General features: G+C 49.5%; 1 protein-coding gene across 10 annotated transcripts in view; it reads left to right on the top strand.

The window, feature by feature from the left end:
• ME3 (malic enzyme 3) overlaps window positions 1–26,536 on the top strand; it is a 316,923-nt gene that overhangs the window by 281,957 nt on the left and 8,430 nt on the right. For all 10 annotated transcript variants that reach the window (XM_084974338.1, XM_084974331.1, XM_084974339.1 and 7 more), the window contains 2 exon segments: window positions 12,018–12,127; window positions 26,403–26,500. In XM_084974338.1, coding sequence (XP_084830464.1) covers window positions 12,018–12,127; window positions 26,403–26,500 — 208 coding nt within the window.

The following is a 26,536-nucleotide window of genomic DNA, read 5'->3' as shown; positions in this document are numbered from 1 at the left end:
TGGGAAGTTGGGGAGGTCAGAATATCTCTTGGAAGAAACCAAACACTAAGCCTTCATCACATGTGGCCTTAGAGCCCACAACTGTACTGCACACATGCTGCAGAAGTTCCTAGGATAAGAAATGAGTATCAAAGTGTTCCCTACCAGTGATATGGCTGGAGAACCTGGCAGAGAGAAAACTAAAACTTCTCTGTAGGGATACTCCCATGCCCTGTGGAATTCCTTGAAGGGAAAAGCAGTTCCCCAATGAAAATAAATTCATGATTCCCAATAACCCACATGGAAACCATCCACAATCGCAGATGTGTCAGACACACAACTAATAGAAGAATTAGAACCCCAAGGAAAAGGAATATTCTGAGAGGAGCTATAAATCAGTTATGCTTAGATGTATTTAAAGAGAGTTTTTTTTTTTTTTACAAGAATGAACTAATAATGACGGTACCCAACACTTAAAAAAAATATATAGTAGGCACATTTGAAAAAGACCCAGATAAAATTTCTGAAAATGAAAAACAGTCATGGACATGCAGCAGAGTGCCCTCGTTTCAGCTCAGAACACCATCAGAAAACCCAAATCCTTAAAAAATCAGTGCCTGTGGGCATTGCGGAGACCCTCCGTGCCTGCTGCTGATGAGCCAGAAAGAACTGGGACACCAGGTGTTTTAATCAGGAAAGATTTTTCTGAGCTGCTATCGATGAAAAAGAGCATCTCTGTCGAGGGACAAAAAGGATGGATAAGACCGCAGCCCCCAAAGCCAAACTTCATCATTCCATGCCGAGAGGATGTGGCAATTCCAGGCAATGCCGTGGTACATTACTTCCCTTTTCTCTTTGTCTGTCTGTATGTCAGTCTGTCTGTCTCTCTCTCTCCCTCCCTCTCTCCCCCCTGCCCCCAGCCTGTGGGTGTGTGTCTGAGTGTGTGTCTCACTCTTTTATGTGCACATACTCTGAAGTCTCATTCTCTTGCATTTGTTTTATTAAGCACATTGTTTTTTTTTTTTTTTTAATGAGGTTGGGGGAAAAATCCTAAAAGCAAATGGTTCTGACAAGATTAGTTAAGGAAGGAAAAAAAATACCTGGGTGTATCTGCATCATTGTGTTAACAGTGGTTATGGTTAAATCATGAGATTTCTGGGGGTTTTTCTTTCCAAGCCAGTCATTTCTATAATGTTGGATTGGTGGCGCACAGGTGTTCCTTTTGTAATTAGAAAAAATAATGAGTTTTTTAAAAACAATGAGTTAGGCAGCCCTTCTTTCCTAGAGACAGTTCCCTGTGGTTTTTTGTTTGGGTTTTGGTTTTTAACCCCATTAAAGAAACAAAGAAGCAAACACGCACCCCAGCCTTCACCCTCTGGTGAGTTGAGTGCAGGTCTCACCTAGGCTCCTGTGGACAATAAAGTCATTCACATCCATCAACTCATGTAATACAGTAACCTATTAAGTAGATACAATCCTTGTCCTATCCCTCTAAAGCATAAGTTCCAGGGAGGGAGCTTTGTCTCTTCTGTTCACTGCTGTATCTCAAGCCCTAACCACGCCTTGCGCAGCTTGGATTCTCCATAAACACTTATTGAATAATGACGATTGCACAGACAAGGAAACCGAGGCACAGACAGGTTAAGAATCGTGGCCAAGGTCACACCTTTAGCAGAGGTGGAGCCAAGCTGTGAATCCAGGTGTTCTAACTACTTCATGAAAGAAAAGATAGTCCAACAGACTCCAGACACCTTCTGGTGCAGTTAAGCAAGGAAGACAAGTAGGAGGAAAGCCTGTGGAAACTATTCGCCTTCGCCTCCCCAGGTCTTCTCTCTCCAGCTTGATCTAGAGCAGGGCTGGTGCCCTCGCCGTTACGGAGGTTGTGGAGGGACCAGCCATTAACTCCCATTTTCAACACTCTAACTACCCCTCATGAGGAAAGCATCCTCTTTTTTATTTTTACTTTTGTTGAAATCTAATTGGCATATAACGTCGTGTCAGTTTAAGGTGTACAGCGTGTTGATTTGACACATTAATATATGGCCGTCTGGTCACTACCACGGCATTAATTAACATTTCTATCACCTCATGTAATTTTCGTTTCTTTCTCTGTGGTGGGAAAATTCCCCAGCATCTCGGTCAGTTGGGTGACCCTTCTTATTTCTTCCTTCACAACTGTCTAGCATGTAGAGATCCAGTTGCCCTGTCCTTCACCAGAGCCGGGCGCCCCCTGCAGGCCTCTCCACAAACAGCAAACCCAGCCCGCGCTGTCAAAACCCCAGGGGAAAAGCTGAGGCTCTTCTGGTTCCAAACTCTCCTGGTGGTTTTAAAACAATATAAACAAAGGAAAGCCTCCAAGTGTATGGCATCCAGACCACAAAGAAAAGTTTCAAGATTTTGTTTAAATTTTGAAAGCCTGTAAAGAGCATAACCATTAGCTCTAAGTCCTGATCGTAATGTTGCAAGGGAGCATTCACATTCCGAGTCCCTCTCAGAAGAGAGTCACTGCTCAGTAGTTTCATATGCACTGAAATTTATGGATGCCTTCTGCAGTTCCAACTGTGTCTTACTTTATTTTACCACCTGACCTGCCCCAGGTATGTAATCTCACAATCTTAGAATACCCGAGCAAGAAACAACCTGTTCCTTTGACCCAACTCCATCCCTTTACAGGTGGGGAAACTGAGGCCTGGAGAGAAAATTATTTCCCTGCAGTCAGTGGTAACTCAGTGGGAAGTTAAGGGAAACTTACCCAGTTGTTTGCTGTCATTCACATAATTTGTGAACTCTCTTCCAAGTTTCCACCCAGCCTGTATTCATCCTGTGCTTTCTCTGTGCTCCAGAGTGCAGCCAATACAAAGAAAAAAACCTGTCCTAAAGTTCAGTTTTCCCTTGAGATTGTAATATGGACAAATATAAAATAATGAGAAAACAGTTTAAAGCAGCATTCCAATTATTCATGTATTTATCAGATATCCACCCATAAATTCATTCATTCATTGACAGATATTTATTGAACATAGCAATAAGTCAGAAATAAGCTCTCAAGAAGCTCAGAGTAGACTGGGAAAAATAGAAATAAGCCTAAATAATTACAGCTGAGCTTCTGTAGATGTACCATCTGCCTAGTTAATGGCCCCACCTGCAGGGGTCAGAGGCCTAGGGCATGTAGGCCTTTGACCACCACCGGATTTGCAAGTTATGGCTTGGAGTTCCCACTGTGGCTCAGTGGGTTTAGGACTCAGTGCTGTCTCTGTGAGGATATGGGTTTGATCCCTGGCCTCACTCTGTGGGTTAAAGGTCTGGCATTGCTGCAAGCTGCAGCATAGGTCACAGATGTTGCTTGGATATGTCACTGCTATTGCTATTGCTATGGCTGTGGCGTAGGCCCCAGGTGCAGCTCCGATTTGGCCCAGGGACTTCCCTATGCTGCAGTTGCAGCCATGTTAAAAGAAAAGAAAAGTCATGGCCTTCTTCCCAGGAAAGAGCCAGCAACTCACCTTTACAAAGAACCTGCTCTGTGCTGGGTGCTCTATCACAACAACCCTTAGGAGTAAAGAAACTGAGGCTCAGAAAGGTTAAGTAACTTGTCCAAAATCACCCAGCTAAAAATGGAAGTCTGGACTTGCCCCAAACCTGTCTGACTTCAAAATCGGAGGTGGTTTACTCCAGCCTCTGCTGCCTGCTCTCCCAGGCTGGCCCTCCTCCTTTGTCTTAACTTGCATCCTCATCCTTGGGATAAAGGAAAGGGCCTGAGCTATTGTGATACAAAGATACTTAGCTGCAGTGCCTCTAGAAGAGGAACCTGGGGCTCCTAGGGGACAAGGATGTCACATGGGCTGTGTGACTGGCCACCCCCGTGGAGGGGCCCTGCTCTAGCAGGCACACTTTCATGCTTGCGTTTGTTCACCTAGGCTGGCTGAGCCGGGCGAGCGCAGGGCCCTGGGCATACGGCAGCAGGTTTGTTTGTTCTTCCAACTTGGGTGTCTGAAGTGGATTTGTCCAGAGCAGGGGCTAGGAAAGGGGCTTGGTTAAAGCTCCTTCCTCAGCTGTCCGTGTCCCACGTGCTAAGTCAGACATCTCCCCTGCCCTCGAGGACCCTGCCTCCTCTCGGCTTTGATCTTGTCTCTCCGCTGACATAGCTTCATCTTTTCTTTTTTCGCTCCCTGACTTTGCCTCACTTGGGTCCCAAAGCCTGCAAGGAAGGACTAGGTTTTCCAGCCTTATTGTCTTCCAGCCCAGACTGTTGTCATTCAAGGGAGAATTCAGTGAGTTCCCCAGGAGAGGGGCAGTTTGGACGCTGAGGAAGTCCAAGAGATGACTGTATGACAAACACTCCGATACAAATGCTACGGTAGTTCACCTGAATGCAGAGGTCAGAACGGGCCAGACTAATCACAGGATCTTCATGGCGACATCAGTGACTCTGTGACAACTAAATCTGTGGGCAGATCAGAGCTGGCCTAAATCCTGTGCCCCAAGTCAGCCAAAGGGCTGGTGACTGGGAAAAGTGCACCAGATTGAAGAACCGAAGGTTGGGGAGTGAGCTGCTGTGTCCTGGAGGAAAATATCAGTACTGGCTTCTGACCTTGGAGAGGTCCAGAGGTCAACAGATCAGCCACCATCCTTGTCCCTGCTCTGGGATTTCTGGCGCCATTTGCGTGTTTTCCCAGGAACTCAGACAAACAGGGAAATTGAGGAGGAAATCCAAACTGTTCCTGAAGTGTTTTCTGTCTGGCCTGGGCTTGCCATCAGAGCGGTGGCTGAGGAACAGCTGCATTATTCTGGTACTTTTGCTTAGAAATTGCTGCTTCCTGTGACTGTCTTATTACCCAATGGGAGTTTTCCCCCCATCAGGCCAGAATGGCAGTGCCAGGAGCCCGCCAGTCTGGCTGCAGGGCCCGGGAAACACCAGGGGAATCTCCCGGTGTGGGACCTGGGAGGGGAAGGGCCTCGGAGGTCCGCTCCCCACCCCACTGCGGCTGGACTCCCTTCCACAACCTCAGTGCCAAGTGGGACCATGGAATCACATCCAGGGACAGCCTCTTAGCAGCCAGTCTTTGCATCTCTGCCTTATAGGGCACTGGAATCTCTCTGTCCTTCTGACTTCCACCTGTTGGCTCTGCTTTTTTCCCTCAAGGCCTCATTAAATAAGTCTTCCTAATTCCAGGTCCACAGAAGGGGCCTTCATGTCTTTGAAGGACCTCATTCCTTATGCCCCGTTCCATTGGGATCTCTCTCTCTCTCAGGGGCCACATTCCCGCTTTCTCCAGTCAACGGTTTCCAGTTTCCTCGCCGACTGCGTACTTTCCCTGTCATCCTAGTGACAGCCCCCACTTCCGGTCCCTGCCCCTGAGTAACCAACTGCTCCCTCTCCCATCTCTGGTGGCCCTGTGGTGCCAGGGCTTCATGTCCGTCCCTCCACCAGGCTGTGATGTCCCAGAAGGAAGAACCACGTCATCTCACACTGTAACTGGACTCTGGCTCCTGCCTCCTTCTGACTCCCCAGAACCTCCATCCCCTGTCGTGACGCCTCTCATCTCCCTCCATACCGGCTCCTCTGTTCCACGTGCATATTTGCACCAAAAATGAATCCATCCACCATTGGCTGTCACCCTACGTCATAGCCAAGCCTCTTCTTTAAACCCCTGCCGAATGGTTCCCTCCCCACCACACCACCGGAAGTGCTCTGGAAGTTCCTGAAGGCTCTTCCGAGCGCCGGCCCCCCAGCACTTCCGGGTCCCAGGTTTCGTTAACCTCGCCCCGCATCTGACACTGACCACAGCCCATCGTACAGCTCCTGTGGCAGCCACTCTGCTGGTCAGTCTTCCACCTGGCCCGTCCCCCTGCTCATTTCCTTGGCTGGATTCTCTTCTTTCTCCCCTCTCTGGCCCCTGGACGCAGGTGGGCCCCCTAGGTTCTGTCCTTGGCCTTGTTCCCTGCTCGGTGCACATCCTCTGCCCCAAACCCATACGCAACCCCATGACCTGAACGCCCTCTTCCTCTCTGCTGAGCTGCATGTCTCCTCTGCTCTTCATGAACGTGCCCAGCAGGAATGTTAATAAATAATTGTGATATAATATGACATATCCTAGCAGAGATATGCCCAGAATAGCAAGGCAGCCTAGAGAAGAGAAGAATTACTGCTACCCTGAAGGTAGGAATATCGATGAGTCAAGGAAGCCTTCCTGGAAGAGAGGACATTTGAGCAGGGCCTTACCGTTTAAGTAGGAGTTGGCCAGGGTGAAAAGGAGGCCTTCTAGTGAAGATGGGGAGTTGTGTAAGGACCCACAGTAGTTGGGAAGCAGCAGGATATGCCCAGGGTGTGAAAAGATATAGGTGGGAGTTGGGAGCAGGGATGGTGAGCATTAAGGTCAGGGCCAAAGTGGACGGCATTTCAGACGTTTGAACACAACCCCAAAGGCACTGGGAACCCTATAAGGATTTTCAGAAAATAGGCGGCCTGCATAAATGTGTGTTTATAAAGATACAGTAGGTGGAATTGGGGGAGGGGAAATAAAGCTGGAGGATGTGAGACCCGTGATTAGAGTATCCTGGCCAGAAAGAACAATTGCAGGAATCCCAGGGAGAGATGGCCTTGCCCTGACACCTGGTGCAAAGTCCTTTCTGCAGAGAGCTGTGTCTGTCAAAATCTGCTCTTTTGTAAATGGTGATGGTGGGACACAGAGGGGTAAGATCTCTAGTCAAGTAAGTTTAGAAAATGCTGCTTTAAACAGGTTTCTTTGGGGGGTGGAGCAGGCCCGAGGCATGCAAAGAGGGCCCCTGCCCAGGGATTAAACCCAAGCCACAGCAGCCACCCAAGCCACAGCAGTGACAATGCCAGACCCTTAATCAGCTGAGCCACCAGGGAATTCCAAACAGGTTTCTTAATGCAGGACTTCTCAGAGCCTTTGATATTCATTGTACATGTTATAAGAACATTCAAAGTTTCCCAAACGGATTTAGTCATGGAACCTCTTTCTGAGAGCATCTCAAGAGACTAGAGTCTAATGTAAAATAGAAGCAAAGACCTAGAGCTTCCATGATTCTATCAGCGCTAATTCCTGGAAGGAAAATGTAAACAAAAGAAACAGCTTTCCCCTGGGTATAACTGCTGTCCTCGCTGTGCACTCTGCAGGGGGAGCCTTGCAGTGTGTGTTTTGTTGGGGAAACGGACTGGGCTCCCATGGAAATAGGAATGGTGGGTTTTAGTCATTCTGTTTGGAGGCAGGCTCAGCGAAGTCACCTGCTCTTCCCAGGTCCCTCTGTTTGTTCAGGCCTGAAAGAGGTCAGACCCAGGTGTTTGAAAGAATGCCAGGTCCTGACCTAGGGAACAAAGAAACAAGCTCTGCAGCCCCTGGAATGTTCTGCTCTCACCACATCTCTCACGCAGCCTTTGGTCAGCTTGCTGAGGGGCGAAGGGGGTGCAGATCAGCCACCCCAGAATCTCACTTTCCTGGGGAGGCTGCATCCCAGGTGGCAGGTACCCGGCTCCGTGGGTCCTGACTCTGTCCTGTCACACTGTCACACACAGCCCATTAGGGCTCCCAGATAGGCTTCCCCTTGCCTAAGGGCTGGAGGAAAAACAATTTTACTGTCCACCCATCAGCCTTGCATCTTTAAGTGAACACTGGCCTTAGAGTGCCTTCCCTGGCAGTGCCAAGGCCATTGCCCAGCGGCATCCCCAGGGCAGAGGAGTCTGGGCAGTGCCTCCTTCTCCATTGCAGGAATTCTCCACTGAGAAGCCTCAGATATTCCTCAGCCACTGCCAGGGCTTCGGGGGGAGGAGTTCAAAGGTGCAGAAGGGGACAGACAAGCAGGAACCTCCCCGGTGAGGGGCAGCTTGGGGCAGGATGGAAGGTCAGTGATGCGCCGCCTGCCCTAAAATCAGGAAACTGCCCAGAGCCCTGAGTAGAGGCCTGAGTGTGACCCCTCAGGAGGGGTTCCTGCCGCTGCTCTGGGACAGTGGCTTCCTCGGCCCTGCGTGCTCAGCTGCTCTGCTGTGGGTCAGCTCAAAAAGGACTCGAAAATACCAATATCCCTGTCATATGTTGCTCTTGCTAAGAATGGTCAGCCTCCCGACTTTGGACTTCTGAGTAAGGCACCCAGGGTATCTACTCCAGTCCCTCCTTAAGTAGCTCCTGTGTCGCCCCCAAGAGTCTCAGAGCAGGATCTGAGACCCAGAGAGAAAGAAGTGTCACCCAAGACTCAGAGCTTAAGACAGACAGGGAGAGAATACGGCTTTTCTATCTCAGTTCAGTGTTTTCTTTACCACGTGGCACCGTCTTTCTCATTGGAGAAAGAAATCCAACTTTAGCATCAACTCCAATTTGTCTTTTACAAAATCCTATTGCTGTTAAAACTAAGTTCTGGGGTCAGATAGAGCCAGATTCAGATTCCAGCTCCACTGCTTTCCAACTGCCAGAGAGTAAGTAACCCCAGGCAAATAACTGAACATCCTGTAGCTCAGGATTCCTCCTCTGAAATGGCACCTCCTTCAGAGGTCGTGGGAAGATGAGCTGAGATAACATATGGAAAGAACTCAGCCTGATGCCCAGCTGTTTTTGTTACTGGCTTTGTTAGGAAAAGTATTTTAATGAATATCTAAGGCAATTATAATTAGCATTTAAATTGGTATTACTGGTGAAAGTCTATTACCTGTATTAGAATATAATGGATGGATTAGAAAAGGCTTTTTTTTTTTTTCACCAAAGCTATTTAAATGTTCACTTTGAAATTTTGTTTGTGTTCTTAATTGACTTTTAATTAGTTTAACAAGTTGTCAGGCAAACTCACATGCACTAAATTTCCATCGACTTCTTCATGTATCCTCCCCTTCCTAAAACCTTTACTGAACAACTACAGTATCAGCTTATCATAGGTGCTCAGTAGATGCTTTTGGATGAATGGGTAGATAAACAGAGGGACAGTGAATGGATGGATGGATGGATGGACAGTGAATGGATGGATGGTGGATGGATGGATGGACGGTGAATGGATGGATGGATGGTGGATGGATGGATGGATGGACGGTGAATGGATGGATGGATGGTGGATGGATGGATGGATGGACGGTGAATGGATGGATGGATGGACGGTGAATGGATGGATGGATGGATGGTGAATGGGTGGATGGATGGATGGATGATGGATGGACGGTGAATGGATGGATGGTGGATGGATGGATGGATGGACGGTGAATGGATGGATGGATGGATGATGGATGGATAGATGGATGGTGAATGGGTGGTTGAATGGGTGGATGACGCTCATATAACAAGTAACCACCTTTGAAGGAACCATCCTTTGTTCAGACTGGGTAGTTAGTGGTCTAGATTCATGAAAAACCATAGAGAGAAGCCCAGAGACTGGGAAAAAATGGTGAAGGGCCCCAAGGTCTCCCAGGAGATGAAGAGCAGGCATAGTGGAAATGAAAGAGCTGGAAGGGGAGGCCGTGGCTAAAAGCTGAAATGGGCAGTGTGAAATCCTAGAGTAGCAGTGGCTTCTGGTGACAGAAGATTCAAGAAGCAGCCGTGGGGAGGGGTGTCCAAGGTGGACAGGGTTCCTGGAGGTCCTTAACTCCAAGTAGGTCTAGAAACTCTGCGTCGAGGTTATCAGATGGGAGATTCATATAGCCTTTTATGCAATTTCAAGTTACGATTAAAGTGACCTGAATAAATGAGCTTTTACTCTAAATATCATCAGATTGCTCCGTGGGAAGGTTCTCTTATGTAAGACAGAATTTGACGTGAAAGAGTAATAGTGCGCTGAACAAAGGTACTTGTTTATAATTTTAATAATATTAAAATAATGACCTTATTTTTTACCTCAGAATGGTGTTGCTTAAAGGTCAAATGTTTGTGTGTGTGAGACAGGGACAGGGAGAGAAAGGGGGACGTGCACCACATTGTTTTGTCGTCTGACCTTTCCAGCCTTTTCGCTTCAGGCCAGTGGGGGAGCAACACTGGGAGTCTATATATCAAAATGTCACCAGCAACCAAAGACAGTCTGTTCCCCCCCTCCCCATCCAAATACTTGAAATTCACACCCTGAACAAAAATTCACAGTAAATTTTGGCTTGGCGAGCATAGCGTTATAATTGTGCACTTAGGATTTTTTTTTTTTTTTAACCTTTCGTATTCAATGTACAAGGAGAAGAGGGCTGGATGGTGGGTCAGGAGACACAGCCAGCTCCCCGCCCCCACCCCCACCAGCACTTGCTCTGTGACTCTGAATAAGAACTGTGGCAGGATGACACATGTTCAGCACCTTACCATTTAAAACCATCCCCAGCTTTTAATCCTCACAACAGCCCATCAAAGCTGACCAGGCAGGTATTGTGCCCATTGCCAGAGAGAAAGCTGAGGCCCAATAGAGAAGTGGCATGACAGGTGTTAAGATCCCTCGGTGGCAGTGGCAGAGCAAGGTCAAGCCCACAAGCCTCCTAACCTAAGTCCACAACTCTGAGCACTGGACTGTGGTGAGTCCTCACCCCTCCCCGTCCACCCTGTAACATGAACAGCTCCAGCTCACTAAGGTTGTGGGAGGACCGTGGTAGGAGTGAATATCTGGCTGCTCACTGGCATTTCTGCTCTACAGGATAAGCCGTGACAAAATCCCGAGGTTGGAAAAATGTGTTCTGGACCATTTCAGTGCTACCCGCCCCCTCAAAGCCTCCAGCCTCGTTAGGCAGATGCTCCGATGGCACGGGAAGCCCCCCGCGTGTGTGCTCCGCTCCCCTTTTCCAGCAGACTCGTTCCTCTTCCTTTCCGCTGCTGGTCCCAAGCCGGTCCCAGGCCTCTGGATCACACCGTTGGGCATGGCAGCCACTTCTCCCTACCACATGCCCAGGCCGTGCTCATCAGTCAGGGCATTTTTTTTTTTCCTTAACGAGCATGACTTCAGATACTGTCAGTCTCAAATTGACCCATAAGATGCAATCTTTTTTCTGCCCATGGATTAAGTAATTTTTTTTCTTTGTCATTTAAGGGCCACACCCGTGGCATATGGGGGTTCCCAGGCTAGGGGTCGAATCGGAGCTGTAGCCACCGGCCTATGCCACAGCCACAGCAACGCCAGATCCGACGTACACCACAGCTTATGGCAAACGCTGGATCTTTAACCTACTGAGCAAGGCCAGGGATCGAACCCACATCCTCATGGATACTAATCAGATTCATTTCCACTGAGCCACCACGATGGGAACTCTGAGACAGTAGATCTTAGAGTTCAAAAAAAAAAGTAACAATGTGAGGGAATGGATGTGTCAGTTATCTTGATTGCAGTCATCATTTCAAATGGATACATAGCAAAACACCGCATTATATTCCTTAAAGAGATACAATTTTTATTTGTCAATACAGATTCCTGAGCCCCACCCCAAACTCAAGTGAGACTCTCTGGGGCTGGTGATCTGCATTTTGAAGGAGGTCCCTGGCTAATCCTCTCCACCTGCATGTGGAGAAGACCCTCACTGAGGTGTTAGTCGATGACAGTGGCTTTGTGCGGTGGCCTTTCCCAGCCTTCCCTGTGTCTCATCCTGGAACAGTGCCTGAACCCGGAAGAATGTCTGGTGGAGGGTCTCCAGGCTTCAGGATCCACCAGGGGAGATACCTGGAGGCTGCAGGGGCTCCACACGCCTGCGGGGTAGAGAAGCCGGGCTCCCTGCATGCTCTTGGGGTTGGAGTGAGTAAGCTTCCTGCTGAGATTTCACATGGCCACAGGCCACAGGGAGGCAGGCCCCATCTCAGCCCTTCCAGCACCCCCTGGGGTCTGCCATCCAGAGCCCATGGGAGCCACCACCCCACAGCAGAGACAACAACATGAGCTCAGCTGATCACCAGGCTCCAGGCCCCTCCTCTCTGCCTTCCCCATCCTCATCCTTAATGGAGCCACAGAGCCAGGAGCCCAGGAGCCAGCCAGCTGCCACACCCCCACGCCCCTGGGCCTGCACCTCCACCCTCCCCGGTTCAGGCTGGGATCTGCTGGGGATCAGCCTGGGGAGGCAGTCACATACCCTTCCCTCTCCCTCCCCACAGGTTTGGAATAAATTGCCTCATTCAGTTTGAAGACTTTGCCAACGCCAATGCCTTCCGCCTTCTCAACAAATACCGCAACAAGTACTGCATGTTCAACGATGACATCCAAGGTAGGTCCCCCCCGCCACCGCCGACTCAGCCGCCCGGGGCTGCAGCCTTCTCGCTGGGCTCCCCTGGACGCCAACATGGGGCGGGCCACCCCCAGCCAGTGCGCTGCCAGTGCTCTGGAAGAAAGAGCAGTGAATCCACATTCGACTCCCACTTGGCTAAAGGGCCTGGAACATGTCCCGTAGCTTTGCTCAGCCCCAGTTTCTTCAGCTGTAAAATGGAGATCATCGCTGCTCCAAAAGAAAGTAAGAGTTATGTGGTTAAATGTATGAAAAAGGAGTTCCCGTTGTGGTGCAGCAGAAACGAATCTGGCTAGTATCCATGAGGTTGCAGGTTCGATCCCCAGCCTTGCCGTGAGCTGTGGTGTGGGCCGCAGATGCGGCTCGGATTCCACGTTGCTGTGGCCGTGGTGTAGGCTGACAGCTACAATTCCCATTTGACCTCTAGCCTGGGAACCTCCATATGCCATGGGTGCAGCCCTAAAAAGCAAAAAATACATAATATACGTGTGCACGTGTGTGTGTGTGTGTGCGTGCGTGAAAGAAATTTTAAACAGCGCTGCGATTTACTAGCTGGTAGAACATGGGCAGATCACATCTCTGAGTCACAGTTTCATCATCTGTTCTTTGGGATGATAATAACTGCCTTGGAAGATTAGTGTGCAAATTGAAAGAGCTAATATTTGGAAAGTACCAGTACATAGGACTCATCAGACCACAGCATCAGCCACCAGAAAAGTGGCCTTCCCCAGCCATTATAACACACTCTCAGATTTTCCAAATGCAGGCTGTGTCCCTGTCAGGGCATCAGTGCTTCTCACCATGAGAACCCCAAAGACATTGGTAGCAGGACCTAAGAACACTCCAGAAGCCCATGGGAAGCATCTCCTAGTTCAGGGTCAAGCTGATTCCCTATTGCTGCAGATGTGCCAGCATGGGACCCTGGGGTGGGAAGGGTGGCTCCCTCAGTGATTATCTTACCCAACCCGACGCAGGTCTCAGTAAGGAGCATTGCCAGCCATTCCTAGTATTTTTAAATCCCCAGGCAAAGCTTGGTGACCTGCAGGTTATGATTTGGCAAGTCAAGTGTCAAGCAAGATCAAACCAAGGATCCATGTCAGGTAAAAGGAACGAGTTGGCAGGGGACAGGTATTGGTCCTTGGGAGTTAAAGACTGGCCAACATTTTGCAGATGAGGCCCGGAGAGGTCACAACTTGTCATTCAGTGAGTTAAATAGACCTAAGAGGATTCAAGCCCAGGTAAAAAAATTGCTAAGGTTTAGCACCGAATACTTATTACCCAGGGGGCATGGTTCGGAGCACTTAAGTGTTAATCCTACTGGGTATTGACAACAGATATTAACGGAAAGGGAAAGCTCGGGCATGGTGACCCCCAAGCTTGTCACCACCCCATCCCCCTGGTCTGGGACAGGCACTGGCTGTGCCAGCCTCGCCTCCCCGGGACCAGCGCGGTGGTCTGCAGACAGGGGAGAGCACTGGTCCCCTGGCCGCCAGTCTTGGAGGAAACACGGGTGCCTGGCCCCTGACCCAGCTCACTGGTCATGGCACTCACCCATGAGTCAGCAGCACGACAGCCACCCCCCTGAGCCCACAAGCTGCCAAAGGCCAGAGGTGGAAGTGGAAAACAAGTCCACGTGGGCGGCACACCTGGCACTGCGCCGACTGCAGATGTGCAGACACACACACAGCCTCGTGTGTGTACATCCTCAGAAACACACACACCCCGGGGACACAGCCAGACCCCAGCCCCTCCACCCCCACCCCCACTGCTGCCAGATGCACCTCTAAGATGAAACTGTGGCTCTGGATGAGAAAGTTCACAGCCGCTCATGAATGGACAGAGCTTCAGGGACCTGCTACCCGTGCCCCACCCCCACCAATCTTCCTCTGCCCTCTGACCCACCCTTAATCTTACTCCTCTGACCTCCCTCTGGGTCAGGCCCCCTCTGCATGTGGAAGTTCTGCTCCTCAGCTTGGGACACCCTTCTCCCATCATCTTTGGTTCTGTGATGCTTCCTCACCCTCCAAGACTCGGCTCAAGGGTCTCCTGTCCCGGGGAAGGGACAGCCCGAGTTAGGCACATCCCAGGTGGCCCCACAGCCTCCTGTGTGCCCCTCTGTCAGTTTTCTTACCACACTGGACCCCAAACGCCTGCAGGGAGTTATCTGTCTCTCCAGGAGACAATAAATGTCCGGGGGCCGGAAGCATGTCTTATCTCTTCTCACTCCCCAGCCCCCAGCACAACGCCTGGCACAGGATAGATGCTTCATTAATGTTTGCAGAATGAATGAATGAAGTCTCTGGGCACAGATCGAGATTCTCATAAGCACCCACCCGTTCATGTGGGTGTGTCTACACTTGGACACCTGCCCCCACAGCCTGTCTCTCATCCTGGTTGTTACACAGACACTCACACAGAGATGCCCCCCATGGATGCTCACACGCAGATGTATATACGTCTTCACGGGTGTACACCCTCATGTCTGAACACACAAAACTTTTTCAATTAAACCAATTCACTAGTTTTTACGCCTGCTAATACCCAGCTGCCGGAGCGTATTTCACTCCCAGGCACAAAGCCAGAGGGAATGGCGTTCTAGGTCCCACAGCACATGGAAGAGAAATTCCCCATTCTTTTCTCACGAATGAAAGACTGAAGTCATTGACCCAAAATGCATGAGGAGAGGTGGCCGATAGGACCAGAATGGCAGGAGCCCTGTAATATCGAGTCTTTGATCTGGACAGCCTTCCATCAGGTGTAATTAACCACAGTAAAGAGGTGGGCGTGGAGATGCCCAGATCTTCCTTCAAGAAAGGACTTGTTGAAATCCTGTCGTGGCTCAGCAGTAATGAGCCTGACTAGTATCCATGAGGATGCAGGTTCAACCCCTGGCCTTGCTCAGTGTCTGAAGGATCTGGCATTGCTGTGAGCTGGCATTGCAGGCTGGCAGCTGCAGCTCCCATTCGACCCCTAGCCTGGGAACCTCCATATGTCGTGGGTATGGACCCTAGAAAAGAAAAAAGAAAAGGAAAAAGGACTTGTTGCCACAGCTGGCACAGAGGCTGGTGCAGCATCAGTCGGAGCCTCAGCTAGAGAGCCGTCTCACCCACGGTCCTGCCCTGCCAAGGCGGCCCTCACTGGGTGATGAGGGGTATAAAAGCCTGATCAGGAGTTCCTATCATGGTTGAACCATTAACGAACCCAACTAGTATCCATGAGGACATGGGTTTGATCCATGGCCTAGCTCAGTGGATCAAGGATCCAGCACTGCCATGAGCTGTGGTGTAGGTCACAGATGAAGCTTGCATCCTGTGTTGGTGTGGCTGTGGTGTAGGCCAGCAGCTATAGCTCCAATTTGACCCCAGCCTGGGAACCTTCATAAGCCACAGAAGCGCCCTAAAAAAAAAAAAAAAAAAGACTGATCCTTTCAGCCCAATGCAGGACAACTCTGAGGGGACATTTTAACGCCAGAGCACCCCAGGGTGTTGGCTGAGGCCCCAACCTCTCCCTCTACCGCATCCTGCATCCGCTCCCTCCCTTTCACAGGTGCTGGTCCCAAGGGCACTTGTTGACAACATCCTGAACTTGCCACGTGACTCAGAACCTGCTTCCCCAGGAACCCGAGCTGAGCCAGGTCATCCACACACACAGACCTCGAGGGTTGAAAAGCCTTCTCCGTCCACGCTGTCTCCTAGTTTGCAGGCATCACCACCTCCGCCTGTGGTGAGGATGCACATTGCTGTCCATGTCACTGAGGAAGGAACTGAAGTTCAAGGCTTAAGTTTATGCCAGGACAGGCATAAAGCTGGGCCTAGAACCTAGTTATTTCTGACTCAGAATTCTCCACTCTGACCTCAGGCTGCCTGTGTTCCCCCGTGGCTGAGGCAGTACTGTGTCTCCTTTCATTCCGCGCCCCACCGAAGTGTGGGTGTCACTACTCTCCTCACCTCCCATCTCCTCTTCTAACTCCTGTAGTTCGCAGACCCCAAGATCAGGCCCGATGGGAGGGAGGGGCTCGCCCACAGTCACCCGCTTCTTAGTGTTGGGTCTGGGACCAGAAAGAAGCCTGTGATGTGTGCTGTTGCTCAGGGGGCAGTTAGAAGATGAGTGAGGAATTCTGTGAGTAATGAGGCCACGTGGAAGATTAAGCTCATGCTGGAATTGACGCCCTCTACCTCTAAATACAAGGTAAAGAGAATTAGAAAAAAAGAAACATAAAACTACATAGCCAGGCTCAAAAGTAGATGGAGTTCTCCTTGTGGCTCAGTGGGTTAAGAACCTGACTAGTGTCCAGGAGGATGAGGGTTCCATCCCTGGCCTCGCTTAGTGGGTTAAAAGATCCAGCGTTGGCTGGATCTGCATCTGTATGTTGCAGATGTGGCTTGGATCTGGCGTGGCTGTGGCTGCGGCTGCGGCCAGCAGCTGCAGCTCCGATTTGACCCTAGCTTGGGAACTTCCATATGTCTCAGATGTGGCCCTAAAAAATATATATATATAAAGGGACACCTTCATGCACAGAACCAGAAAGTGTTGGGAGAAAGGAGGGATGGGAGGAAGAGTCACAGTGGCGAACAGACACAAAACCATGCCACATGTGGACAGGCCATGGTCAGAATCTTCTGGAAGCTCGCAACGGCGAGGCTGGGACTAGGCTGCCCCCATGAAATGCACCCTAGCCTCATGCCCTCGGTGGAATAAGGAAAGATATGACCGAAGGCCCCCAGAGCAGCCTGAGCTCCATGAGGGCAGAGCCATGCCTGGCCCTGAGCAGGAGCTGGGCCATGTGACTTGAACTGTCCCCCACCCCATCCTGCTGCTCCACACTCCAGGGAGTCACCAGCCCAACACCAACCACCGGGTGGCGGCTTTGGAGGGTATAGTGGGGGGAGGAGTGCCTCTGCTGCCACAGGCTGCTTCATAGCGGTCAAGGCTGCCTGGGGCACTGGCTTGTTGCTGACGGCTCCTTCAGGAATTTTGGAAAAGGCAAGAGGCTCAGGTGACTTTTGTTGGTTCAGCTGGGATCAGAGAAACATCCCTGCTCTAGGGGAGGCGAGAAAGATCTCGAAGGGGAACAGCAGCTGGGATGATGGCATTGGAGGGCAGGCCAGCTGTGTCCTTCCAGGAAGCCAGGTCCAGGACGCTGCTGGCCTGGTGAGCACAGGCCCCCAGCCTCCGCTGCTGCTGCCCACATAGTACCCAGAACAGGAAAGCCCAGCGAGTTTGTCAGCCCCAGAGCGTCCTCCCACCCCACAGCCCTCCCTGGACCTGTGCTGCCCCCAAGTCCTGCTCCGTTCCTGTCAGCCCACAGCCCTCAGGGCGCCTGTGTGCCATATCAGGCCATCGCCACCCCTCAGACTTTCCAGTTTTCATTTGTGAGTCAGACGTGGGATAGAGACACGCCTCGGTCTGAATCCCCGCTTTTCGGCTTCAGGGCTTTGGCCGAGTGGCTTAAATCCTCACAGCCCTCTTCTCCTTGTCTGTAGAATGGACAGGATGGGGTTCCCAGCTGTGAATGACACTCGTCCAGTACTGCCAGAAAGACCAGGATGCTTTTTTTGTCCCCCCCCGCCCCAGGACGCTTTTCTAAGGCCAGCATCAATTGTGGCCGGATGCAGCGTATGCCTGTTTGCTAAATGTTTCCATCGTCCCCCCTGTTTATGGCACCAGGTGGTTGTGAGGGCTTTAGTGATGCAGAGTCAGGGACAAGCATGTGACTGTACTCAGTCCGGCACCAATACTGATACCTCTGGGGCACAGGAGGCATCAGTACGTAGGAATGGGAGGGAGGAAAGGTTGAGACCAACCAGTGAGGCTTTGGTGGAGGTGAGGAGAGGGATCCATGTGAGCGCAGGACTGGGGAGCCTGCAGAGGGAGGAGGAACCCCACCTCCTCTCTGACCACTTTTCACACGGCCCCTATGCTTCCAGCCCACGGAATTTCTCAGTTCTGTGAATTTGCTGCATGTGCCGGTCCCTCTGCCTCAATCTCTCTCCTGCTATTGGCTGATTTTTCTTTGTCTGTAAGGACTCAAGCCCCGCCTCCCCGAGGACACTGCACCCAGGGCCAGTCCTGGTTCCCAGGCTCCAAGAGGACCTGGGAGTGACGTTGGGTGGTGGTTGCCCGCTTTGCGAATACTTCCAAATACCCCAGGGCTCAAATGCCACGGTGGGAGAGGGGCAGATGGAGAGGAGCGGCCCAGCTCCCACGTCTTTGTCCAGCTGCTCTGTCCAGTTTACCAGACCACAGGGGCGCCTTCCAGCTGTCAGGGGGCTGCTGCCCCTCCCCTCCCCCACCCACTGAGGAGCAGGCCTGGTGTATCCGCTCTCTCTCCCCCTCAGCAAAACCTCCCCTCGGCTCTTCAACCGCATCTCTCCCAGTCCCCACAACCTTCCTTTTTCACTTAGTCCTGTGCTCTGAGACAGTTCTTCACTTAGGGGCTGTCCCACCCCTGAGGTTCCCAGGGGTCTCCTCGTGCGTCTAATCCTGGCTCCTCCGAGACCACCCCCGGAGCCTGTGGCATCAGTGAAATCCCCACAGAAGCCAGGAAGACAGTAATTACTCCTTCTGGTTTCTTCTAAATTGTGGCAGAAGAGGCCTAACCCTGCCTTCGTCATGGGTCAGACACTGCCTTCTTGAGAGTCCAAAGGCTCCAGACAATTCCCCTCATGACGCAGAAGTAGGGTTGACGTCATCTAGAAGGTCTTGGCTTGGCCTCCGGTAAGGGGAGCTGGAATTTTCTGAGCATCTGTGCCATCAACCCCTCTGCACAAGGCCTTCATAAACCGAAGGCCTCGATATCCGTGCAGCCAGTGGAGCCCCAGAGCACTCTCAGCATATGCTCGGGAACAAGGGAGCATAGCTGACTGCTGTGGGCACGTAACTCTGCAATCATAAAAGTGGGCCTGACCTTATACCAAAGGACACCCACAGCTCCCAGCCTCCAAAGTCATCTTGGCCAGACCCCGGCTGAGCCTAATTCCTGTCCATCTTACCTTCTAAGACAACAGGCCTGCCTCACCTGAGAAAAAGCCAGCCTTTCCCTTTGCTCTGATAATCTGTGGCTTAGAATGGAAACTCCTTTAACTCTGTCAAATGGGACTCTTAAAAGCAGGATAGAATCTACATTTTCAGCCTGTCCTTTTGTGCTGTTTCCTGAACCTGCAACCTCCAGTCCTCAGTTGGCAGGAAATGCAGTTATGGAAAACTCCTTCTGAAAAGGAAAATTTGTTTTTCTTTCCTCATGAATGAGGAGCAAACAGTCATGCCTTCAGCTGCGGGTGGGCACAAGCCATGTTTTGACACATCTCTGGACCCCCAGCTGCTCCAGGTGGTTTCCTTCAGAAAGCTGAGCAGCTTCCTTCCTGTTGGTGTTTAAATCCCTCATCTATTACCCAAAACCCTCCTCCTCCAAATGAAAGGGGATGATGGAGATAACTTATTTGCCAAGCTTTATAATGTGTGATTTATAAACTGCTCTTTCCCCTCTCGAGTTCCAGACTGTGATTCAGGTAACTTGTCACTTCAGCGGATGCTCTCAGAGAAAGATCCCAGAAAGGAGAATAGGATGTAGCCCATGAGTGTGGGCTCCCAGACGCCAAGTGCCGAGCTTCCCAAAGGAGAGAAAGAACACCAGTACCAAATGCTGCTGAGAGGTCAGGAAGAGGGGGCTGAGGACTGACCACTGGCCCTGGGCAAGGCGGAGGTCCTGGGGAGCATCACTTGTTGGGACTGGGTTTCAGGGAGACCAAGGAGAAAGGAAACAGAGGCACTGAGTATATTCAGCTCTTTAGAAGAATCTGGCTATAAAGGGAAGTAAGAAACAGAGTAGGAATGACGTAGAGTCAGGAGGAGGCTTTTTAGGGGTGGGACCTTTCTGACCTGTCTGTATGCTGATGGCAGTGATCTAAGAGAGGTGAGGAGGCAGGAAAAAAGGAGAGAGAGTTACCAAACAGATTCCTTGAGTAGGTAAACATGACGAGGCCCAGCACACACCTGGAGAGGGCCCTGTCTAAGAGCAGGGACCATCCATCCATGTAGCAGGAGGAAAGGCAAGGCATACGGATTGGGGGCAGAGGTGTTATAGATTTGACGCTGAGAGAATTCTCTTCTCTCCTGGATGTTGTTTTTTTTCCTTGAACTTCACGTTTCCCTTCTGAGGGGGGGAAGAAAAGGAGGGGAGCTCAGATCATAGCTGTTTGCTAGAGTTGTGGTAAAGGTCACATGAGCAAATAAATGCAGGCAAGCACATACGTAGCACAGAGCCAAGGTCACGACGGTGAGAGCCATTCATAAGTGGCAGGTGCTGTTGTATCCTTTTGAAGTTTTCAACTCTTTCCTATCAGATTTTCCATTCGTCAGTGTTTCCACCGCTTCCAGAGTCACAGCTGATCAGTTACATCCACTGCCCTCCATCTCCCCTACCGCCCGCCCCTCAGCTCTCCCCCAGGGAAACCCTATAACGCCACACCTACTGCCTTCAACTCTAGAGTCAGGAAAGGCTGTCTGAGCTGCATAGACCCAGAAGGGGTGGAAAGAGCACCCCAGGTTTACCTGCATTTCTTCCAACTTTGTGACGGACACAGGCCAGCCACTGCCTCTCTGGCCTGTTTCCCCATCTTTACAAATGTTGGATGTCATGCTCTTTATCCAGCACTGAATTTCTGCAGGTAAGCTGTTATTCAGCTTGCAGGTTCTAGCCGCAAAAGATACCTGACATCCAAGAAGGCAAAGACCCAAGAATGCAGTGTCTTGCGGGAGGAGGGTGTTCATTGATAAAATATCTTTGGCGCCCCCTGGTGTCCTTTGCATCTTCTTTCAGGAGGCAAGAGGCAGGAGGTGGTCCCAAAATAGAATCAGATGAGCAGAGAACTTGCTCTGCTGTCCAGTGGAAAACTGGAAATAGAAAATGGAAAGTTCACTCCTACGCACACCCTGTAACCATTAGTATTTTGTAGCTCCTTCCAGATTCCGTGTGTATATTTTGTTACACTTAGAATCGTGGTATGTAGACTGTTTAATGTCTTTTTTTCACCCAGCTCAATGAAGCATCCATAGTTTAGGGGTTAAGAGAAGAGCATAAGCCCTAGAGCTTGATTCCCTGCTTTCAAAGCCTTACTCTGTTATGTGATTTTAGACGATTCAGAAAACTGCTCCATATCTTATTTTCCCAATCTGTAAAATGGGGGTGATGATAAGATTAAATAAATGACTTTACATCAAGACATATAAAGCACTTAGAACAACATCTGATGTTAGTTACTAATTTCATAGCATTTTCTATGTTGCTACATCATCTTCATAATGACCTTTCTCTCTCTCTCTCTCTCTCTCTCTCTCTCTCTCTCTCTCTCTCTCTCTCTGTTTTTAGGGCTGCACCTGGGGCATATGGAGGTTCCCAGGCTAGGGGTCAAATCGGAGCTATAGCTGCTGGCCTACCCCACAGCCACAGCAACGTGGGATCTGAGCTGCATCTGGGACTTATACCACAACTCATGGCAGTGCTGGATCCTTAACCCACTGAGCAAGGCCAGGGATCGAACTTCCATCCTCTCCAATGCTAGTCAGATTCATTTCTTTCTCAGCTCATTTTCTTAGCCATTACTCTTTTGTTACATGTTTGTTATTTCCAGTCATTCTGTGTTATAAATATCCTACAAAATACCTTTTGGATTTTTTCATACATAGATTCCCAGAAGTAGAAACATGAGGTCAAAGGGCAGAAACATTTTATGCCTCTGGTCTATACTGGGAAGTAGTTTTCCAAAAAGGGAAATGGAATGTGTGCTGGAAGTCGTCCCTTTTCACTGTCCCCTCACCAGCCATAGCTATTATCCATTTCTTTCATTTGCCCAGTTTTGGGGGTTTTGGGTTTTTTTTTTTTTTTTTTTTTGTCTTTTGTCTTTTTAGAGCCACTCCCGCAGCACATGAAGGTTCCCGGGCTAGGGGTCTAATCGAATTCCTTGTTGGATTCATTAGGAATCCTTCTGCTGCGCCACGATGGGAACTCCTCGTTTGCACAGTTTTAACGAGCCATAAATGGTTGGGTCCACATCAGTTTCTTTAACAGAGAAAATTTGACGTAAAGAATTGTGAATTATGCATTAAAGAACTGAAAAGCCGAAAAAGAAACACTGAGGACCTGCTACCGCCCCTGAGGCTGGGGGAAGACAGGAAGGTCCAGGTGACAGCCGGCTAGTGTTCATGCCTCTGCAGGGCCATGCAAGGCTAGTTCTCTAAGCTATGGATAAACTGAAAACTGGATTCAACTCATACTTCTAGAACAAACTGCTCCTGTAAGGTTGAAAAACCAAGGCTATAGAGTAGCCAAATTTAGCAAAAACAAAATGCAGATGATCAGTTAAATTTGAATTTCAGGCAAATAACTTTTAGAATATTTATGCTAATATTTCATGGAGCACACACACACAAAATTTGTTAGATGTTTATTTAAAATTTGAATTTAACTTTGTGGCCTGCATTTTACCCAGAAGTCTTATGAGGCAGGGATGATGTGTTCTTTCCTCGCTTATCTAGCCTTTCAGTTGCCTTCTGGCGCCCCCTATTGGCAGAATCCACCATAGAGCCAGTTGGTAAAGCTGGAAAGTGGTTTGCTGACAAAGGAGGCTCAGTTACCCAATAATTGATGAAATCCACCCTTTTTGGCTGTTTAGCATCCATTCTACACATTGGTGTTTCCAGACAGCAACGAAAACAACTCTCACAAAACACCTAATAAAATGCAACTGTCTTTCCAACAAATGGAGACATTTTCATCTTCTTCCTGAAATGGGAAGAGGCACAGTCTCTACAGTTATTTTAGTTGCCAGCTAAAGAATTCACCTGCCTCCTGGTTCTACGAGAATGAGGTCACTAGCCACTGTGGTCGCTGGCCTTCCACACACCCTGAAAGGAGATCAGGACAGAGGTCAGCAGTGAGCACTCTGTGCCCGGGGGCAAAAAAAGGCAGAACAGGACTTCAGATAGCTGGACATTTTCAGGAGAAGATTTTAAGAGCCCAATATATTGCATCTCCTCATATCTAGAAAAGCAGTAGAATCATTAACAGAGACATATGCTCCCCATAACTAGCAGCAAGCCTCTGCCAAAATGTTATACCCTGTTCACCAGTATCACATATACACTGACCTCCTCCCACCTCTTTTTTGTTGTTGTTGTTTTTGTTTTTGTTTTGGTCTTTTTATGGCTGCACCCAGGGGATGTGGAGGTTCCCAGGCTAGGGGTTGAATCCAAGCTGTAGCCACTGACCTACACCACAGCCACAGCAAAGCCAGATCCGAGGTGCGTCTGTGACCTACACCACAGCTCATGGCAACTCTGAATCCTTAAACCACTGAGCAAGGTCAGGGATAGAACTTGCGTCCGCATGGATGCTAGTCAGATTCATTTCCACTGAGCCAAGACGGAAACTCCCCGCCCCCCCACCTCTTCAGAGCAGTTCCTCAGAGCTATTTGAGAGGCTGTCTCCCTGGCTTTTAATCCTCATTAGGCCTCTAATAAAACTTTTCTCACAGCTCTCACAGGGTGCTTTTTTTTTCAGTTGGCGTATGTATCTCTGGAAGATAGTCATACTAGCCAGCTCTAGGCAGGATTAATGACTCTTAAAACTCAGTCACAATCACATTTGAAAATTCTGTTATCTGAGGACTAAATTGTAGAGTTAACCTGCAACAAAACTTCTATAAAATATTAAAAGGAAGGAGAAGGAAGAATAAATACTCTTGCATATAATCACATGATAATCAAAGAATAAGATAAGCATGGCTGCTACCTTCCTCATTTCTGTATCCAGTTATGAGGCATGATGTTTGTGAATGTCTTTTTCAGTCTCCCATTCCATGTGTTCTTGTCCTCAGACAAGACCTCAGCTTGTCAGGATGCCTTAGTAGGACGACCCAAGCTTTCATTTCTGAAGGATCTGAGTCCTTAGCCTGCCTCTCTTTAGTTGCCATAGGGTTGATTACTGTTTACTGTGGAGCATGGAAGTACCAGACACCCCCCAGAGGACCCCCCTAGGCTCAGATATAGTCCTCTCTGTCCCTAGGTTCCCCTCGGTTATCAGGACGACTTAAGCACAGCCAGTAAAGTCACCTCTTCTTTGCCCACTGGTTTTATGGCAAAAATGGCACCAGTTGGCCAGGTGGAAGTCTCAGCTCCCAGTTCAATCGGAACGTGTTGTGAACCCTAAAGGAAGCCTTTGTCCCTTGGGAGCCAAGACCTCCAATTTGGAGAGCCCAAAATTGAAGAGACAGGAAGCACAAATTCTCCAAGTGATTTATTAGGTGGAACAGTGAGGTGAGCCATTCTCGCTTCAACCCCTTGATATCCAGATTCAGGCTGCAAAGAGCCTGGCTGTGGGGAAAAGAGCACAGAATATTGTTTGCCAAGTCAAAGCATGTATTGCATCCTCTAAGAGAGAATCTCACCATCTCCATAGGGGGTTACGCCAACTGAGTCTTAAGTAAGTCTTCAGTAGCCCATCCTACTGATCGATTCGGTCATCAGCTCCTGGATGGTAGATTACTTGTTAAGACCACTGAGTTCCATGGGTGTGAGCCTATTGAAATGAATTCCTTGATGAGAACCCTTGTTGTTTAGAATATATAAGGATGGTGACTCAGCATTCCAAACATCTAGAAAGGAAGGCACTGGCAGAGCATTATAGATAGGAAAAGACAATTTGTACCCACAAGTCACTTTCCTGTCTGTAATGGAACAAGTCCAGTGTAATCATCTTCCTGCCAGGTGGGTAGTCCTCCGAGAGAATCATATCAAGAGCTCAGTGTTGATCTCTGCCATCGGCAGGTCAGTCATTCATCAGTGCAATAACAGGCAGCCTCAGGAAGAGGAAGTCCATGCATAGATTAGGCTCCATCCTTGCCACTGTGGATACTCTGCACATGAGCTCATGGAGCAAACCCTAGCTGGCTTGGAGAAAATGCTGAATGACATGCACAGGACATGATATTTTGTCCACCTGATTATTGAGAACCTAGTCACATTATGCCTTTGATGAGCTTCACATGGGCCACAAATATCTTCATACTCTACCTCTTCCGAGAACTCCATCCACACACCCTTCCCCAGACTTCCTCATTACTAGTCTTACTCTTTTGTTCTTTCTAAGTCCCTAACTGTCTAACTAAACCATCAGCAACTGCCCATGAATCAGTGTAGGTCTAGCCATCTCTTGGACCAAAATGGACAACCACGTTTGTGACTGGGGGTCGTGTCCATTGAGAAGACTGACTTCACCATTTCCCTTTAGGGCTGCCTTTCATTGCAGCTGTGAAGCTGCAAGCGTACACTTCTGGCTGATGCCACCATATTCTTAAGAATAAATAATCTGAAGACCAGGCCCAAGTATTTTCCTCTTTGGTCAGCTGGTCATGAGGAATTCTTAGTTAGGTGTGGATTGAGGAAGAGGAAAAATATGTGTCAAATGAGTCTGAGCCACTTGCTCATGCAACTTACTGCAGACATGTTCACACCGTCTGATGGTGGTTATGCTACCCAGGCACCTCCAACCTTATACTTGCTGGAAAACAGGTAGCTCAGGTCACGTGGTCACCTAATGTTTTATGGTTAGTTTGTGGACTTTTTTTTTTTTTTTTGGTCTTTTTAGGGCTACACCTGCAGCATATGGAGGTTCCGAGCCTAGGGGTCTAATCAGAGCTGTTGCTGCCGGCCTATGCCACAGCCACAGCAACTCGGGATCCAAGCCGCTTCTGTGACCTACACCACAGCTCATGGCAACACTGGATCCTTAACGCACTGGGTGAGGCCAGGGATTGAACCCGCAACCTCATGGTTCCTAGTTGGATTAGTTTCCGCTGCACCATGATGGGAACTCCAAGGACTCATTTTTAATATGTCTTATCCATTCACCCCTCAAACAATTCATTCTATGAAGCTCACACTTCATCTGGGCTTCCATTATATTTGTCCTTGCTGTTTCATTTATGAATGATGGTGGTAGCAGCATCTCATCCTCTGATCCGCTCCCCCAGGGTCAGGCAACAATCCAGAGGCTGTTTCTCAAAATAACAGAGTGCATGGAGAGTATCAGGCAAAAGAGAGTTGCTTGACACCCGCTTGCCTGCAAGACTTGACCTCTGAAAGGACCCAGGAAAGATGTTTGTTCTGCCAGCGGTTCTAGGTGTGGGGGACTCTGCCAAGGGTCCTCCCTTGGGCGTGGGATCCAGTGGCTAGAGGTTGATCTCAGTCCACCCTCTTGCAGGCACAGCCTCCGTTGCTGTGGCAGGGATCCTGGCTGCTCTGCGAATCACCAAGAACAAGCTCTCCAACCACGTGTTTGTTTTCCAAGGTGCCGGTGAGGTAGGTGCCATCAGGGCCTCTCCAGTTGTTCCAGGA

The sequence above is a fragment of the Sus scrofa genome, chromosome 9, assembly GCF_054392235.1.
Source record: "Sus scrofa isolate SSC_HxYL_T2T_F1_AM1 chromosome 9, Sscrofa_HxYL_maternal_Yorkshire_Landrace_v2.0, whole genome shotgun sequence".
In the NCBI taxonomy this organism is placed as follows: Eukaryota; Metazoa; Chordata; class Mammalia; order Artiodactyla; family Suidae; genus Sus; species Sus scrofa.
This window is presented reverse-complemented; position numbering and strand designations above follow the sequence as displayed.